The sequence below is a fragment of the Canis lupus genome, chromosome 15 (assembly GCF_011100685.1).
Source record: "Canis lupus familiaris isolate Mischka breed German Shepherd chromosome 15, alternate assembly UU_Cfam_GSD_1.0, whole genome shotgun sequence".
Classification (NCBI taxonomy): Eukaryota; Metazoa; Chordata; class Mammalia; order Carnivora; family Canidae; genus Canis; species Canis lupus.
The window spans coordinates 43327827-43346712 of record NC_049236.1 but is presented as its reverse complement, the minus strand read 5'-3'; the positions used below and the strand labels follow the sequence as shown (position 1 = coordinate 43346712).

The 18886-nt window shown below is 40.0% G+C and overlaps 1 protein-coding gene across 1 annotated transcript in view; it reads left to right on the top strand.

Annotated features, from left to right (window-relative positions):
* Positions 1-4868: 4868 nt before the first annotated feature.
* GYPA (glycophorin A (MNS blood group)) overlaps positions 4869-18886 on the top strand; it is a 30964-nt gene continuing 16946 nt past the window's right edge. The window contains 2 exon segments of the mRNA NM_001109960.1: positions 4869-4956; positions 9136-9207. Coding sequence (NP_001103430.1) covers positions 4920-4956; positions 9136-9207 — 109 coding nt within the window. The 5' untranslated portion in view covers positions 4869-4919.

The window sequence follows — 18886 nt, the reverse complement described above, 5'->3', positions numbered from 1 at the left end:
CACATTGCCATCCTGTTTGGCCATTTTTCTCTCCCCTCTGCACCAAGAACAGCATATTCCAAGTTGGGGCTGCTCCTTCAGTCTCCATCATGGAAACCCTAGCTTTTCAACAGACAAAAAGTAACGTGAGTAGGAAATGAACCAGCACTGCTGAAGACACTGAGGTTTCGACATTCCTCCAGATTATAACGTAGTCTAAGCTGACTGCTGCAAGCTGGTGAAAGGAGGAGGCTGACTCAAGAAAGACTATCAGTCCCAAGGGACAGCCAGTCCTCCCTCAACTCCAGGGGATCCTGGCTATTTGGGAACACAAGCTCACTCTTGACAAATGTTTGATGTCTGATGTTTAAGAGGGGACAGACTTTTAAGTAAATCCTCTGCTAATAAATGCCTAATATGTACAATAAATCATTTTCATTAAAAAATTAGTAAATCCTTTCCCTATTTTTTATTTTTTTTTTAAGATTTTATTTATTTATTTGAGAGACAGAGCGGGCCTGGGTGCCGGGCCGTGTGGGAGGAGGGGCAGAGGGAGAAGAAGAAGCAGAGTCTCCGCTGAGCAGGGAGCCCACGGGGCCACGGGGCCTGGATCTCAGGACTCTGGGCTCATGACCTGAACTGAAGGTAGACATGAAACCACCTGAGTCACCCAGACACCCCCCTTTCCTGATTTTCAGTTAAAATACACCTCCTCCTAAATAGTGGCAACTAAATCAATATGCTTAAAATCAAATTAAGGAATACATTTTCAATCTCTTATCTGCCCCTTTATTTTCTCATGTATAAAGCAAGAATGATAAGACCCGTATCCCCTGCGTTTTTGAAAGTTCGTCTTGCAACTTGGCTTTTACAAGGGCCCTATGGTAGAACCTGTTTTCAGGAACCACAAGAAATCTGAAAAGCATTTTTGCTTTTAGGAAAAAAGACAAGTGGAACTAGTATTGGGTGTGTGTTTGGCAGCTGACAGCTGTGGAGGCCGCAGAACCCGGAGCAGCCGGAGCAGCCCCGCGAGCTCCCCCCGGGGACCGCACGCAGCCCGAGCTGTGTCTGTGAGCTCCAGGGCTTTATCTCAACTTGTTTTGTGCATCCGATAGCAAGATGTGTCCTAAGGTATTAGAAAAGTCTGAGAGAGGTTTTTTGGGGGGGATTCTGGAAATGCTCAGATATATTTCTATATAAATTAATGGTAATTGCTTCTTTGGTTATTTCTTTGGTTTAGATATATTTCTATATAAATTAATGGTTTGCTTCTTTGGCCATTTTGATCTACGAAAAGTTTCACAAAAACACTCTACTTTTGGATAGCAGGGGAAACCTGACCCTGTTGTGCCTCTCTAATACGGTTATTTTGAGGATCAGATTCGTGGAATTTGTGTTTACTTAATTTTGAAATGCTAAGACAATGAAAGAAGGTCAGGGAAAGAAGTTAAACCATTCTGGCAAAGTAGGCTACGGCTTCCTAGGGTGACTAATGAGGAGCCCATTAGCGCAAGCCCGGTCGCCCCTTCCCATCCTCTTGGGTTCTCCGTGTGAAATAAATACAGTAGACCTCGCCACAGACAGCTTAGACCCACGTGCAACCAGCTTGAGGAATAACAGTCTGATCCTGAGATAGCTGGGACAGAAGTCATTGGCAAAAAGGCATACTTCCCCATGGTGAATCAAGTTGGGGCTAGACTGGTAGATCCAAACTGATTTTCCTCCTTTGCCCATTGTAATTCATCCTTCTTCTGGACTAGTGGCAATGATGAAAAAATAGCCCAAAGCCATACAGTACCTCTCAGCAGTTGAGTGTCTGCCTTCAGCCCAGGGCATGATCCTGGAGACCCGGGATCGAGTCCCACATGGGGGTCCCTGCATGGAGCCTGCTTCTCCCTCTGCCTGTGTCTCTGCTTCTCTGTATCTCTGTGTCGCTCATGAATAAATAAATAAATAAATAAAATCTTTTTTAGAAATTGAAATAAGCTTCCTATGTTTGATTAAATGTCCCGAAAGTTTTTGTTTTACTTTAGGCGTTGACTCAAAATTCTCAAAAGATAGGTAAATTTGTCTGGCACATTTGCATGATGTATCTCACAGGTGGGGTTTTATGGCGATCTGGAATACGTGTTTCAGTAAGAATGTAAAGAAAATTGGGGAAATGCGTGGAAGGGAGAAGTATAATCTGATGCATGTTTTTTTCTGTTGCTTTTTCAGGTCTTAACATTTTCCTCTCCATTATGCAGACATGCCACAAGAGGTCACTATGCAGTCCTGCTTCCAGGCACCTCGGGTGTTAGGCCTGGGCTCACCTCCACTCTCTGTCCTGAGAACACTCCTGATTTTGCCTGTCCTTAATCCGGTCAGGTGGAGTCAACAAGTCTGCCTGAAGGATGCTACAAATCAATTTCCAAGATCAATTCCCACTCTTTACATTAGTAAGAGCGAGCAAGTCCTTCCCGGTGACCAAGAGCGAAGCATCCACTCTGCCCTGCGGCCTCACGGTCACGCAAGGGCGGTCTGGGTCTTCCAGGGGCCAGCACCGGCGATGGCTCACCGACTGCCCGTCAGCCTCTGCAGGCTGTCCTGTCGGATGCTGGAGGTGGAACAAGGGAGACAAGACTTAGAAATACGATGAGATAGTCACGCAGGACAACAAATGAACTAGTGCTGAGTTTACAAGAGCTCCAAGAGTGGATAATCAAGGGATTATCTAGGAAAGCAGGAGGTCACATTAAGAAAAGTGTTCTCGGAGGCCAATCAGTCCACGCTGAAGAAGGCACGGATTTTGGACTGATTTTCCTTTTCTCTTTCCGCCTTAGTGAGAGATTTCCATGTTGGGGGTAACCTGAATCTACCACACTGCATAGGAGATAGGTAGATAGATAGGGGAGAGAGCGCTGGAAAGATCTGCCTCTGCTCCCCAAGATTGCCTGAGAGAAATCGCTTCTCTCTGCAGTGCAATATGCATTTATCATTTATTGATTTGACAAATATTTTTTGTCAGCTGTGCTCCCAGAACCCAGTGGTAAATAAGATAGCCTCAAGCAGAGCATGCACGTTTAGAATTTATAGTCCACTGAGGACACAAAGATGACTGTAGTGCACTATGGTAAGTCCCATGACTTACAGGGTACGATATGAGTACACAGCAGGGACCCCTGACCAAGACTTAGGAAGTCATGGAAGACTTCCTGGAGGAAATACTCTTAAATTGAGATCCTAAGCAGAATAGAAATAGATCATGTAAGAAGATAGTAAGTATGTTCCGGGCAGAGGTAACAAGTACAGAAGAAAAAAAAATCAAACAGGATTTTATTTTTGTATATACAGTTTTGGATCTTGCCATTTTCTATCTTTATTCTGAGTCTCCATATCAACTGTTTTCGAAACATGATTTTATTTTTTTTGAAAACATGATTCTAGTACCTGACTAGTAATCCATTGTGAGGGTAGTGACTAATCTATTTACCTATTTTCAAAGGGAAATAGCATTTTTAAAGGTCATGCTAATTGTTCTCTCCTTAAAAATATGAAATCATGTGAAATAATCTTTATTGCTTAGATTAATATCCAAAATAAATCTCCTTTATTTGACTACCTGTTGAAAACAATTTCTGCAACCCAACCTGATATCCATCCATAGCAAATACTAAATTTGAGCAAGTTATTGGTTTCCTAAATATTGGTTACATTTTAACTATTTGTAAACTTTGCTGTAATTGTTTACATAAATTGGCCATGTCTTCCGAGAGCCTCCAAGATTCCAGGGCTTTAACTCTCTTGCACTGTTCCTCAGAGCCCCCTGTTTGGGATGTAAGCTGACATTTATCTCCATCTTTTCCCCAGTAAGGGTGTTGTCCTCCCCCACCCCCACCCCCGCCCCCTCCATGGCTCCATTTTCTGAGGCTGCAAACCATTAGTTTCATAAATAGTTTTTTAAACCACATTTTGGGTAAAAGTATACATAAAGTTTATTTGACAAGTTGCTGACTTAGCAAGTTGATTTTCTGGGGCAAGCAGGAAAGATCGTCACGATTCTAAGAGGAAGATTTAGGTAGAGTACCAAATCACCTTCTTTTGAGCTGTTTCAGATTTAATTCAGATTGTGGGGTGTTTTTTTTTTTTCTGCATCCCTTTAAAATGGGTCTTCCTCAAGCTGCCATACTCCTCATTTTAATCTGCTTTACAACAAGGTCTCAGGGGCATCTGTTTTTATTTGTGAGTGTTCGCATTTATTGTGCTGGCCCTCACTTGTGCTTGCTGAGGGAGGTGTAATTTGGAGGGGAATGATGCTCTGACTGCAGCCATGTGGGCACTAGCTGTTCAGCTGAAACGCTGTTTTGAATTAAAATTGTCTTGTGTCTCATGTATTCTCCTATCACTGTGTGACTTGTCAGGAGTTTGAAAGTTCTATCAAACCTCAGAGCTCTCAACGGTAATGTAAGTTCTCCAATACATTCATTTCACACCTAAGAAGTCACTTTCATCCTGGCCCGCAAGAATCTCTGCATGAAGAATGAGGAGCTATCTGGCTCCCACACAGCTACTCCGGCCTGAATCAGGACCCCAGCCTCAGGCCTCAAAGGCAAAGGCCCAGTTTTGATTTGTCCTATTGGATAGATCCTGAAGACCACTGCCTTGCAATGCCCACTTAAGCAAAGGAAGTTTAACACGTAGCAGCAGCCGGTTGCCTGCAGTAAAGATTTTACTTAACACTTTAATAATGCCAGGTAGCTACCCATGTATCTTCACTGACAAATGTTTGACAAATGTGCATAATTTAAAATACCTCCCAGGCCTATCAACTGCTGCCTCAAAAATGTGTGTCTGAAAGATAACAGCACCCGGGCTGGGGCCTTGGACCGCCACAGCAGCCCGTCCTTGGTGGGTTACAGGCACTGAGTTTTGAGTTTTGAGAGCCAGCTCCTCATCTCAGGATGTATGAAAAAATAGTAATTGTATTACTACTCTCAGGTAAGTGGATTTTTTTTTAGCATCATGCTGTTATAGAGGATATTAAATTATAGATTAAAATATAAACTGCCTGCTTTTAGTTCTTACTTAAACAAATAACTAAGTGAATAGTATTTCAGATCCCAGTCTGGTGGATGGATCTTTATTGGGCCTGAGCTGGTAGGGTGGAAGGAATTGGATTGAGGTGGTTGGTAATCATGGCTGGATCACAATTTTCTAGTATGAAAAGCATGCTTCAGTGCTAAGCCTAGCTGGAGGGAAAAGAATTGCATTAAATATTATGAGAAATATCTCTGTGTGAATAAATTTGTTGCCTTGTCTTCAACTTCTAAATGGTTATTTGGTCCTCGGGTTTCAAAAAGTTTTATGAAAAATTCGAATTTCCTCCACCTGCCAAAAGAGTCCAAGCTACAAGAAGGAACTCTGAATTCATGGGGGGAGTTGTTTCCCACTCTGGGGTCTGTTACTGAGGTATGATTAGAGGAAAAAGAGAAAGCAATGCTTATTGGTTTATTGGCTTATTATGTGGTTTGGGAAGAAATCAAAATATCAAAATCAATTCATTACAATAAATAAATAACATGGAGTATTATTATTTTTTATTTTTTTATTTTGAGAGAGAGAGCGAGCAGGCAGGGAGGGGCAGAGGGAAAGGGAGAGAAAGAATCCTGAGCGTTCCATGCTCAGTGCTGAGGCCAATGAGGGGTTCCATCTCACGATCTCTGAGATCATGACATGGAATATTGTTAAGTTGTATTAAATTAGCAATATTTTTGGCCTCTTCCTGAGAGTAATATAGTCAATGTCTTCTCAAATGCAGTGTTTATGTGCTAAAAATATTAGTAGTGCCTGGCACAGAGGTAAAGAGCAGGCAGTTACTTGAAATGTCTCAAATTGGAGCACATGTCAAGGACCTCTGTAGGAGACATGGAAGGGATCTAGCATTTTCCAAGATATAATTAGAGGATCAAATAGTGTAATGGTGGGATGCCTGGGTGGCTCAGCGGTTGAGCATCTACCTTCAGCTCAGGTCATGATCCCAGGGTCCTGGGATCGAGTCCCGCATTGGGCTCCCTACAGGGAGCCTGCTTCTCCCTCTGCCTGTGTCTCTGCCTCTCTCTGTGTGTCTCTCATGAATAAATAAAATCTTTTTAAAAAATAGTTTAATGGCTAAAACGTAAGCATGAGGAACAGACGGAACTAGCTCAAACCTTCTTCCACACCTGAAAGGCTGGGGAATATTAAGGCAAAGGATCCTCTCTTTGCTTCAGTGTCTTCATCTGTAAAATGTGCATGATGTTGGTACCTGCCTGCTAGGAATGGAGACTAAACAAAGTCATAGCAAATTAATAAATAACTTAGCTATGAGAGTAATGATTGATTAGAGAGCAAATCTGGGGACGGGATGATGATTTCTGAGTGTTTTCAGGAAAACAGAAAACTAACACAATTGCTCTCATTTGTTCTCAAGTCATAAAGCCTAAGGACATTTAGCTTGAAGAAGAGGAAACAAGCAGAGGGGATGTGGTAATATTTAAATGTAGCCCCATACTTGGAGAGCTATTACACAGAAGAGAGAAGAGGTATTCTCTGTGTTGTTCAGAGGGCAGAGGGGGCCTACTCCATCAAACTGGATGCATTGTTCCTTTTTTTTTTTTTTTTTTTTTTTGCGGTGGTGGTGGGGTGGGATATTTGGAAAAGTTTCCTGGTAAAGAAAGAACTTCTTCAGGTCTACAACTGCTCAAGCAATAGTGTACTAAGACCTTTGATGACACTTCCTGAGAGCTCATCAAGGCCACGTGATCCCAAAGACCCCCTTGGCCATCAGTGCCAGTGCTGCTACCATCTTTGCCTTTTCTGAAACCTCTGAAGAAATTCTCTGGATGTGACTACTTTATAGAATAATGGAAGGTGTTTGAGCAGGATCCTGCCCCCACTCCCCACTCCTTATCAGTTGAGATGAAGAAACTGGAAAGTGAGAGGCTAATTCAACATCTTTGGTTAGGGAGGGAGAAAAAAAGAGGTTATTTTTCTTTCTCAAGGAATCTTAAGGGTAAAACCAATATTTGAGTCTTTCAAAAATACATTTTATTTAAGTTCAGTTTGCCAGCATGTAGTATAACACCCAGTGCTCATCCCATCAAGTGCCCTCCTTAGTGCCTGTCACCCAGTTACCCCAACCCCCATGCCGATATTTCTAATTCTAAATTTATCAGATGTCATCCTCCAAATGGAAAGCCAGTTCTCGTGAAATTATGGGATTCCTAGTCCCTGAATTCAAGTGTTCTTTTGGCATTTCTGTGCCAGGGGCTGGATGCTGAGGCCACAGCAGACCAGTGAGCTCCACAGGAGCCACTCAGGGTGGGTGGGGGCACCCCACAGTGGGAGGGATCACCAACACTCCACCCAATACGTAAATTACTCACACAAGAACAATGATAAATACCACACAGAAAATTAAACCAGGAAAGGTGATACACATAATGCAGAAGGCTAACTTGCAAAAGGGTAGCAGGAAATTTTTGTCAGAGCAAGTGACATTTATGCTGAGAACTGACCCCCCCCCCCCCACCAAAAAAAAAAGGCAACTTAAGAAATCTGGGGGGAAGGCATGGAAGGAAAAGGGAAGGGCAAGGACAAAAACTCTGACATGGGAGAAAACTTAAGTGTGTTCAAAACCTTTCTTTGAAAATCAAATTCTGACACTAAGAAGGATTTGAGAATATGATATTGCAACACTCCCACCAGCAAATAATGTCATCAACCGGGATCCTCTAAAAGTTCCCTGATTTTACTTTAAAATATTTGCAAAAGTTTGTATTCTAGGCCATAATATACTAATTTAATTGTAAGATCCAAAGGGGCAGGTATTATGGCTGTTTTCTTCATTAGGGTATCTCCAGAATCTAGCACAACTCTCGACATGTAGTAAGATATTGGTTGAATAACAAGGAAGCAGGTAAAGGGAGGGAAGGAAAGGAGAAGGAGAAGGGAGGGAGAGAGGAGAAGAAAAGAAGGAATATTCATTGTCATTTGCTTAGAAAAAATGAGAGCTCCATGGAGATAAACCCGGATACCCTGAGCCTCTTACTACAAACTGCAGGTGTAGCAGTTTGAAAAGCACATGCTTAGAGTGACTAAGTAAAGAAACAAGGCATCTCCTTTTTCTTCAACAATCCAAGAACTTTCCTCCTTATGCCTATTGAATAAAATACAGAGTAGATAGTACCTAAACTCCCTTCCATCTCTAACATTCAGTGACTTCTCAAAGCTCAGCCTGAGATGGCCTGTAGTAGAGTTCCCAAACCTATGAATCTCATTAGCTTGGTGTGAAACTGGGTTTTTTAAAAAATATTTTTATTTATTTATTCATGAGAGATACAGAGAGAGAGAGAGAGAGGCAGAGACACAGGCAGAGGGAGAAGCAGGCTCCATGCAAGGAGCCTGATGTGGGACTCGATCCCAGGTCTCTAGGATCATGCCATGGGCTGAAGGTGGCACTAAACCGCTGAGCCACCTGGGCTTCCCTGAAACTGGGTTTTTAGAAAGAAATGGGCACCCCACTATGAACACCTGGGGAAAGATCTCTAAGAGAAGGGAAAGAAGAGATGGTACCTCAAAATTGACAGACACTTGGGGTGCCTGGGTAGCACAGTTGGTGAAGTGTCCCACTCTTGGTTTTGGCTCAGGTTGTGGAGCTCCAGGTCAGGCTCTTCACTCAGCAAGAAATCTGCTTGAGATTCTCTTCCTCTTCCTGCCTCTCTTGCTCGTGTTCTCTCTCTCTCTCAAGTAAATAAATAAACTTAAAAAAAAAAAAAAAACTGGCACATACTAATTTTAAATTGGGAACCAGATTTAACACTCCTGTGATGAATTTCTTTTTACTTTGGTTTATAGAGAATTCTTGAAAACATTTATCTTAAAAAGAAAAGAGGTCCCTGGGTGGCCCAGTGGTTGAACATCTACCTTTTGCTCAAATCGTGATCCTAGGGTCCTGGGATCAAGTCCCACATCGGGATCCCTGCAGGGAGCCTGCTTCTCCCTCTGCCTTTGTCTCTACCTCTCTCTCTCTGTGCCTCTCATGAATATATAAATAAAATCTTTTTTTTTTTAAAGAAAATATCTACAAACCAATTTGGGAAGCACATTTTAAGCAATTTCTCCAACTTGTTTTTATAGGTTATATTTCTACTCAAGATGTCACTGAAATCATTCCTCATGAAATATCAAGTAAGTTACCGACACAAGCAGGTATGTAATAGATTTCCAGCCATTATCAACATTTCTGCATATTTAATAAGTACCTGTCTGTGTGGTCTTCTATGAGACATGACCTAGGTTGAAACTAACACAAAAGTCCTGAGGAGAAACATCCCAAGGTTATTTCTGCGTGTTGGGATTGTAGGTGACTTTTTTAAATTGTTTTCTAAGGCTTTTTAAATTTTCTGCAAAGAGAATCAATAAAATGTAATTAGGAAAAGTTAAAAAAAAAATAAAAGTAAACTGAACAAATAACCTCTGCTTTCTAAGGCCTCTATCATGAAACGATGCTGACAAATATTAGCAGGAAAACCAAGATCCTGGCAGATGCATTTCTTTTTCTTTTTTTTTAATAAATTTATTTTTTATTGGTGTTCAATTTGTCAACATATAGAATAACACCCAGTGCTCATCCCGTCAAGTGCCCACCTCAGTGCCCATCACCCAGTCACCCCCACCCCCCGCCCACCTCCCCATCCACCACCCCTAGTACATTTCCCAGAGTTAGGAGTCTCTCATGTTCTGTCTCCCTTTCTGATATTTCCCACTTATTTTTTCTCCTTTCCCCTTTATTCCTTTCACTATTTTTTATAGTCTCCAAATGAATGAGACCACATAATGTTTGTCCTTCTCCGATTGACTTATTTCGCTCAGCATAATACCCTCCAGTTCCATCCATGTGGAAGCAAATGGTGGGTATTCGTCGTTTCTAATGGCTGAGGAATATTCCATTGTATACATAGACCACATCTTCTTTATCCATTCCTGCCAGATGCATTTCATTGTGGTTATTACTCCTCAAATAAACTTGGCTACAATGCCTAGTGAAACTGATTTCAGAGATCTGGTAGTGAAAAAAAGCAAGAATTATTGGTGAACAGATGAAATAAACCATCGTTGATAATTTTCCCATTTTCCATTATTTATAAGGTTTGTGTTTTCTGTTATGATACACAATTCATACACATGTGCTGTGACACACAACTCTGTTATGATACACAACCCAAGTTGCCAGCTGCCACGTTCCAGCAGCTGAGAGTACCAGAAAAGTGGCAGCATATAGAACCTTAGAGCACTTTGTTCGCTAAGAGACTTCTATCCCTCATGGGAGTCATGGAGTGTTCTGGCCCATGTCTGTCTCGGAAAAGTACGTGACTGTAAAATCATCGTAAGCCCCAAACCATAAAACACTGCACATTCTTCTTTCAGTCCCCGAGCTCAATACCAGCCTCCAAAGCAAAAGTGCAGGAGGAGATTCTACCCTCTTCCAGCTGGAGTCTCATTTCCCTTGGCATTTTAGAATCAGACCACATTTAGCAAGTGGCTTTTAAAGATCCAAGCAAAGTGCCGGGTTTCTCTCTGAGGTGTGCATAACCAACCGGTGGAGGTGTTAAGTGTAAGCGATTAACTAGGTACTGCAGGAAAAACAAACTTGCTTGATGTAGGGAAGAAGAGTTTAGATCCCTGGTAGTAAATGGAGAATGAGTCAAGTTAAGGGTTTTCTGCTAAGCTATGTTTCTTCTAATCCAATATGAGAACCAGACTTCTTTGTGACTGACATTAGTCTTTTGTAGTATTAGCCTCCTGTGGCCCTAACTTGTTACTGTGCCTTCAAAGTCTCCATACAAATAGCAATCACAGGTCTACTTTCACTGCCTCTGACCCTAGGTACTGTGAGTCCAGTGATACAAAATATTTACTCAGTGCTACAAAGAGTTTTCCACTCGACAAAAACCATAGGTAAAGAGAAGACAAGGGTCAGGGCCTATATTTAACTTTTCACATATTTATTAGAGGAAAGATAAGAATTGGAAAATATTAGTGGCTCAGACTGAACACTTTCTATACAGGCACCATGCTAAGCCCCTTACATGGATTTTATTCTGACAATAACCATGGAATAGATATTATCCTCATTGTGCAGATGAAAAAACAGAGGTTCAGAGAGTTTTAAAAACTTGCCTCAGAGGGGCACCTGGGTGGCTCAGTTGGTTAAGCATCCATACTCTTGATTTTGGCCCAGGTCATGATCTCAGAGTCATGAGCTTGAGCCCGGCGTTGGGCTCTGTGATCAGCAAAGAGTCCGCATGTCTCTCTCTCTGCTCCTCCTGTCCTGCCTTCCGCTTTCTCTCTCTCTCAAGTAAATAAATAAAATATTTTTAAAGTGCCTAAAGACATATAGTGAGCAGGAAAACTGGATGCAATTCCAGGAGGTTTGACTGTAGAGCCCTCAGCCTTAACCAACATGTTCTACTTCTTTTCTCAAGAGAAGAGAACAATCATTCCAAATCTGCTATCTAGAGAGAAGCACTGTTGACATTTTGGTACAAATATTCCAGAAATTTTTTTCTAGGTATGTTTATAAACATATACTTTAAAAAGTTACTCTACGCAGTATTCTGAAACCTGAAAGAGCATATTTTCCATTTTAGTAAATAGCTCTTATAAAACTTCTTAATGGCTTCACAATATTACATCTGATGCATAATCAGAGTTTATTTAACCTATGCCACATTTCAAATACTTTAGGTCATTTCTACTTTCCGGCCTTTTGTTTGTTGTTTCAAGTTTTTATTTAAATTCTAGTTAGTTGGGACACCTAGGTGGCTCAGCAGTTGAACATCTGCCTTTGGCTCAGGTCATGACCCCAGAGTCCCGGGATCCAGTCCCACATCAGGCTTTCTGAAGGGAGCCTGCTTCTCCCTCTGCCTATGTCTCTGCCTCTCTCTGTGTCTCTCATGAATAATTAAATCTTTAAAAAACAAAACAAAAAAACAACACAAACTTCTGGCTTCGGTTCAAGGCAAACCAGCTTGTTGCAGACCAAGCCTCCTGTCCATAATAAGTAGAGAAGCTGAGCAAATGTAAGGCATCTAGGGAGGGCATCACAGCCTACCATGACAGCAGGCTCTGCCGATGCGGGACTCGATCCCGGGATTCCAGGATCATGCCCTGAGCCAAAGGCAGATGCTCAACCACTGAGCCACCCGGGTGCCCCTGAAACCAGAAGTTTTTGTTTATTCTTCCAGATGAATTTCAGAATCCTTTGGGAAAGTCATCCTTACAGCAGCATAAAAATACTCCTACGTTATTTGGTAAGAATAAAATGAATGATGGAATTAAATGAATAAATTGGCTCATAGCAAATAAAAAATTTTGCAATTATAAATCTCTGAATTTGGAACATATCATGTTTTTCCACTGAGTCCTATCTTATGTCCTCCAAAGAGTTTGAAAAGAATTCTGAAAGAAACTTTAGATAAATACACGTGTCTCCTTTTTGGAGAGGTATTTTACATGTTCTGTTACTGTCTTTTTTTTTTTTTTTTTTAGTATTTTATTTATCATTCATGAGAAACACAGAGAGAGGGAGAGAGAGAGAGAGAGAGGCAGAGACACAGGCAGAGGGAGAAGCAGGCCCCATGCAGGGAACCCGACTTGGGACTTGATCCCGGGTCTCTAGGATCACACCCTGGGCCGAAGGCGGTGCTAAACCGCTGAGCCACCTGGGCTACCCCTAATTTTTTTTTTATTGTGGAGATATACATGTAACAAATTTCACCATTTGCACCATTTTAAAATATGCAACTAGGTGGTATTTAGTACATTCACCATGTCGTAAACCCATAGTGTCAATCTAATCACAGAACATTTTCATAACACTAAAAGAAAATACCAGATCATTAAACTCTCATTTCCTCTCCCACCAGCCCTTGGCAACCATTAATTTACTTTCTGTTTCTACCAGTTTTCCTATTCTGAATATTTCATATGAATGTAATCATCCAACCCATGGCCCTTTATGTCTGGCTTTCCTCACTTAGTATGCCAAGTGCTTTCATCCATGTTGTAGCAAGTGTCAGTATTTCATTCTCTTTTATAAATGTTGCATGGATATACCACATTTTATTTATTCATTCATCAATTGATGGACATTGGGTCATTTCTACTTGTTTGGCTTTTGTAAAAAGTGCTATTATAAATAAAGATTTCTGTACTTTTTTTTTGAACTCCTGTTTTCAATTCTCTTTTGAGGTTACCTAAGGATTAGAAATTTGGTGTCTTGTGGTGTTTTATGTATAACTTATTGAGGAGATGCCATACTTTTTTCCACAGAAGCTGCCCTATTTTATAGTCCCTCCAGGAGTGTATGAGGGCTCCAATCTCTACATCTTCGGCCAAACTTGTTATTTTCTAGTGGATGTGAAGTCGTATCTCATTGTGGGTTTGATCTGCATTTCCTCAGTGACTGATGGTATTTAGCGTCTTTTCATGTTGGCCATTTGTATGTCCTTTTTTGAGAAATGTCTACTTGAGTGCTTTGCCCATCTTTAAATTGGGCTGTTTGAGTTTTTGTTACATTGTAATGGTTCTTTATATACTCTGGATACTAGCCTCTTAGTAGACAGATGATTTGCAAATATTTTCTCCCACCCTGTGGATTATCTTTTTACTCTCCTAAGAGCATCCTTTGATACACAAAAGTTTGTAATTTTGATGAAGTCCAATTTATCTATTTTTAAAAATTTTTTTGCAGGTGCTTTTCGCATCATATTTTAAAAAAGAAAACCACTGACTGCAAATCCAAGGTCATAAAGACTTACTCTCATGTTTCCTTCTAAAGGTTTTATAGTTTAACTCATATATTTATGTCTTTGGCCCATTTTTTTTATTTGATTTTTTTAGATGATGTAAGATAAGAATCCGACTTCATTCTTTCACATTAGCTTACTAGCTGTCCCAGCACGGTTTGTTGAAGAGACTATTCTTTCTCCATTTGATGGCCTCGGCACTGTTGTTGAAAATCAATTGATATATGTATGGGTTTACTTCTAGACTCTTGATTCTATTCCATTGATTCTCTGAGCAGCAGCATACTGTTTTGATTACCGTTGCATTGTAGTAAGTTTTGAAATTTTGAAGTGTAAGTCCTCCACTTCTGTTCAAGATTAGTTTGGTTATTTGTGGTTCCTAGCAATTCCATATTTAAGAGCAGCTTTTCTGTTTGTGTGAAATTTAGACATATTTTAATTAAATGTCATTTAATTCAGTCAATAATTTTTAAGATAGAGACAATTATTATCCCCATTTTACAAAAGATGAAACAAAGGTATAGAGAGATTAATCCAGCTGCCCAAGGACTCAGCTAGTAGTTAGGGAAATTAGTTTGAACCCATGCAGGCTGGCTCTAGAATCCGTGCCCTTAATCAATACATTAAATTGCCTAATTTGTCTCTTTCAGAGCAATAGTCCAGGTTTGACTCTTCCTCACTCTTGCAACGTTGTCACTCAGTGCTCTGCTTGTGCTTTCACTAAAGTGGAGACTGTAATGAAGGCTGATGGTCTTCTGGTGCAGTTAAAGAACTTGAATTGTGTGGCTATAATATTAGCCTTTTGTTCCTTTTAATCTGGGCTAGATAAGTCTTTTATCTCAGGATCTCCCTTTCATGATTATCACTTCAAATGAAATAAAATAATCCCAAAGTATTAAACATGAATACAGTACATGGGTTGAAGGCAACTGGAAAGATGAATCATGGCAGTGAAGTTGCATCCTGCTAGGAGAAACACTGCACAGATATGTCTCTTGTGTCCTCTCTGAACTACTCTGTCAGGTACAGATCTGAAAAGCATCCTGACAGGCAATTCAGCAATGTCACTTCAAAATGAGTGTATAGGAATATAGGAACACACAATCACTTGTGGTTGCAAGCCAGATGTTTTTCAGGTCCGGTTAGTGTTTATATTTTTGCTTCATTGACCTATCACAAAACTGTTAAAACTTTCCACTAATATTGTAATTCTGTCAATTTCTTCTTTTGTTCTGTATATCTTGTTGTTATAGTTTTGGGATATAATGGCCCATATTTACCTAAAAGTCCTTGTGCAATATATCCTTTAATGGTATAAATTAATCCTCCATGTCTTTTTAATTGTCTTTGCTTTTAATTGTACTTTTTCTAATTTTAAAATTTCGATTCCTGTTTTTACTTGTCTAATATACCTTTGCATTTATTTTTTTACACATCTTGCATTCTTTTATTTGTGTCCCTTGTGATCTAGCATACATGCATTGGAGTCTTTTTTCCCTTCTATTTTGACTCAATTTAAAAGTCTTTTTAGTTTAGGCTGGAAATTTAATTTATATGCATTTATGGATTCACAACTCACATTAGTATCTTTTGTTGTCTTTTCCATACTTTCTTTTTTTAATGATTTATTTCTGATGTTTTGACCTATATGCTATGGTCAGTTTGCCTTTATTCTCTGATATGTTTTGAAGGTATATAGCCTATTTGTAATTATCCTGTTAGCTAACTTTATGTGCTTAATGAATTCTCTCTCAGAGCTCTCTAATCATTTTAATGGCACAGTACACATAGAAACTCTGCTTTAATGGACCTTAGAAAATCTGGATAATATTGTTCTATGGTGGAGTCAACTACCCCGTCAACAGCTCATTTGTGCCTTGAATGGATTTCAGTTGTGTCATGGGCTGTTGATTCTCTTAGCCCCTCTGGGGGCCAGGTGTTCAAGTAGAGTATAGCAAGGCATATTAATCTACAGATGTATTCAAATGTGGTTAAGACATAGTGAATGTACATTGCAACTCACTCTACACAAATGCATAAACATATATGAATTAAAATTCCACAAAATAATAACTGTCCTTATTATGTGTGATGCACTGTCTTCTGTTTCATATAATTTAATATTTTAATGCCAGTAACGACACAATGAGTTGATTTTAAGGCTGATTACTGTAGGAATTCACTATCTTGACTAAATGTTGGAATCATCTAAGAGGCTGTCTTAAAAAAATAGTGATGTTGGGTTCTATAGCCAGAGATTCTAAATGCATTAATGTAAGCACCAGCAAACTACAGCCTGTGAGCCAAATCCAACCCACTACCTGGTTTTGTACAACCTTCAACCTTCAAGGTAACAATGGTTTTTGCTTTTTAGGTGTTTTAAAAAATCAAAAGAATAATATTTTGTGTCAAGCAAATATTAGATGAAATTAAAATGTTAGTATCCATGAGTAATTATTGGAACAAATCCATACTCATTTATGCTTTGGCTTATGTATTGTCTATGGCTGCTTTTGTACTGTAATGACATCATGAAAGATTTGTAACAGAGACTAACCATGATGCCTGCAAAGCCTAAATATTTATTCTGTATTCTTTGTCCTTTTACAGAAAGTCTGCCAAGGGATATCATTCTGCAATTTGAAAACTAAGTTTTAGACTAAAGAACAATAAGTTCTTGTGGGGTTTCTTGGAACTGCTCCCAGCTGGCCGTGGACACAGGGTGTGAGGCTCCAGGCCTACTACCCATGTTTCCATCCAAGCCATTCTGCTTTCTCTGTTCCACACTTACCCTCGGAAAATGCATAACTTTAAATCAAATGTGGGGGAGAGGGGCTTTTCTAAGACAAAACCACAAGAAATATCATCATTTAATATGGCAAATGGTGTACGTTTTTATTTCTCAAGCAAATCAGGCTAATATCTAGTTGTTTTTCTGAATTTGTTCAAGCTCTAGATAAGGGTGATGCAAGAACCTTAGAAAATGTAAGAGGGGCATCTGGGTGGGTCAGTTGGTTAAACGTCTGCCTTCGGCTCAGCTCAGAACGTGATCCCAGAGTCCTGGGATCCACCCCTCACTGGGGCTGAGCATCAGCTGAGCAGGGAGCCTACTTTTCTCTCACCTCTCTGTCTACCTGCAATATGCTCTCTCTCTCTCTGTCAAATAAATAACTAAAATTATTTTTTTAAGAAAATGTAATAAGAGATCTTAAAACTCTGGAAAATGAAGTTTCTACGTGTGACTTTAGTCTGGAGCAGTGGCTCTCACTGCTGGCAGCCCCCTGGAATCTCATATCTGTGTATCACAGATGATTGATTCTAATATGCAGTCAGGACTGAGAATACTGAACTAGTTTCTATTGTTGCCATTTGTCATTGTTCAAGCAGGGGCAGTGGTGTGAGAGCTTTGAGATAAAATTTTCACTTTTCATTAGAATTTTTCTAACCCAGTCTAACCTTTTTAAGCTCAAACCTAATGTGTGGAGGAGCTACCAAAATGCCAATGCCTTAAAGCTGGCACACTTGAAGTATGTGAAGTCCTCTTCTGTCCTGAGAATTTGAAATAGGCAATGGTAATTGGATTGGAAGATGCTTGGCTCAAAAAGATGATATTTCAGCTAGAAAATTGTTGCTTAACAGAAACACCTGTCTTTCCATAATGTGGCTACATTCTATTCTATACACTCTACACTTCTATGTTAGGGGTATGCCCCTCCCACCTCAGTTATGCACAAGGTAAATTATTATTTTTGTATTCTTCAGTTAGCCCTGATTTGCCATAAATGAAGGTTTGCTTCAGAGTTGTTACATAATTTTTTGAGAATTTAATCTCTGAGAACAATTTATTTGGTGGTCTCTTTTCTTTTTATTCTGCATAGATCATGGTAGACCTTCACAGATGGTTCTGCAGTCAAATAGATCTGAATTCAAAACCCAGCTCTGCTATTATTCAACTATCTTAGGCAAGCTAGGCAATGTTTCTGATCTTTGTTTTTCTCCTCTACAAATAATGACTAATATATAATAATATGTGCTCAGGTAATTGCTTTGAAGATAGCAAAAAAGGGTACCCAGAATGTGGTAAATACACAATGCGCTAAATATGAATATTATTATATCGGCCATATAAATATCCAGGGACTAGTGAGGTTCCTTAGAGGATATCTGTTCCATTACTCTCGTGTTAGAAGCAAGAAACCGAGGCCCAGATGAGTTCAGTGACATAATCATATCATCAACTAGTTAGTGGCAGCAGCTACATCAATCATATCAGACTGAAATCTGATCTCCTTTCTCACTAAGATAATAGACATAAATATCTCTTGCTTTCTTTCTGTCTGGGCCGAAGAAAACACAATGGCTGAGATTATAGGCTGATTTTTCTTTCCATCCCTGCTGCCTCACCAATAACTTGGAACAGTAAGGATGGCCAGAAGCTGGGCCATCCAGAACCAGGCTATCATGTTCAAGGTCCCTTGAGGAAAGCTGTTGTTATCCTAGTCCACAGCAGCTTCAAGGCAGACTCAGTGAGGAGCTCTTATTCTATCAAGTTAAGGAAGGTGGAAATATGATTACCTAGCTGCATGGGAACTGCCAGAGGATGCCACTCTGTAAATGAACAGAAACTGGGTCTTTGCATTGACACTTCTCCCACTAACTGCACCAGTTACCAGGCTGCTTCCTTCTTTAAGAGCTGTCTATCAGAGAGTTCAAACAAAATATTGAGGGCTATCCAAAACACTAGGCTCAGATGTTATCACAACAACCACTTTATTCTTTAGAAAGCTCAATTTTTCTAAATCATAAGGGCTATTTTAGCCTACTAAACCCTTCCAAAAAAGAAAAATGAATGACAATGGACAGGATGAACATCTAATTATATTATTATAACTCGAGCCAGATTGAGTTTGTTAATGCTTTGGTTCAAGAGCAAAACCAAATACTTCCTTTAAAATATTGCTTCACAGCAATAGTCTTCTCCAAATATTTTTTGGAGCACACAGATCCCCCATGTATACATTCACTCTGTATAAAACAATAGGGCCTGACAGAAAAGATACTGAGTTGGAAGTCAAGAG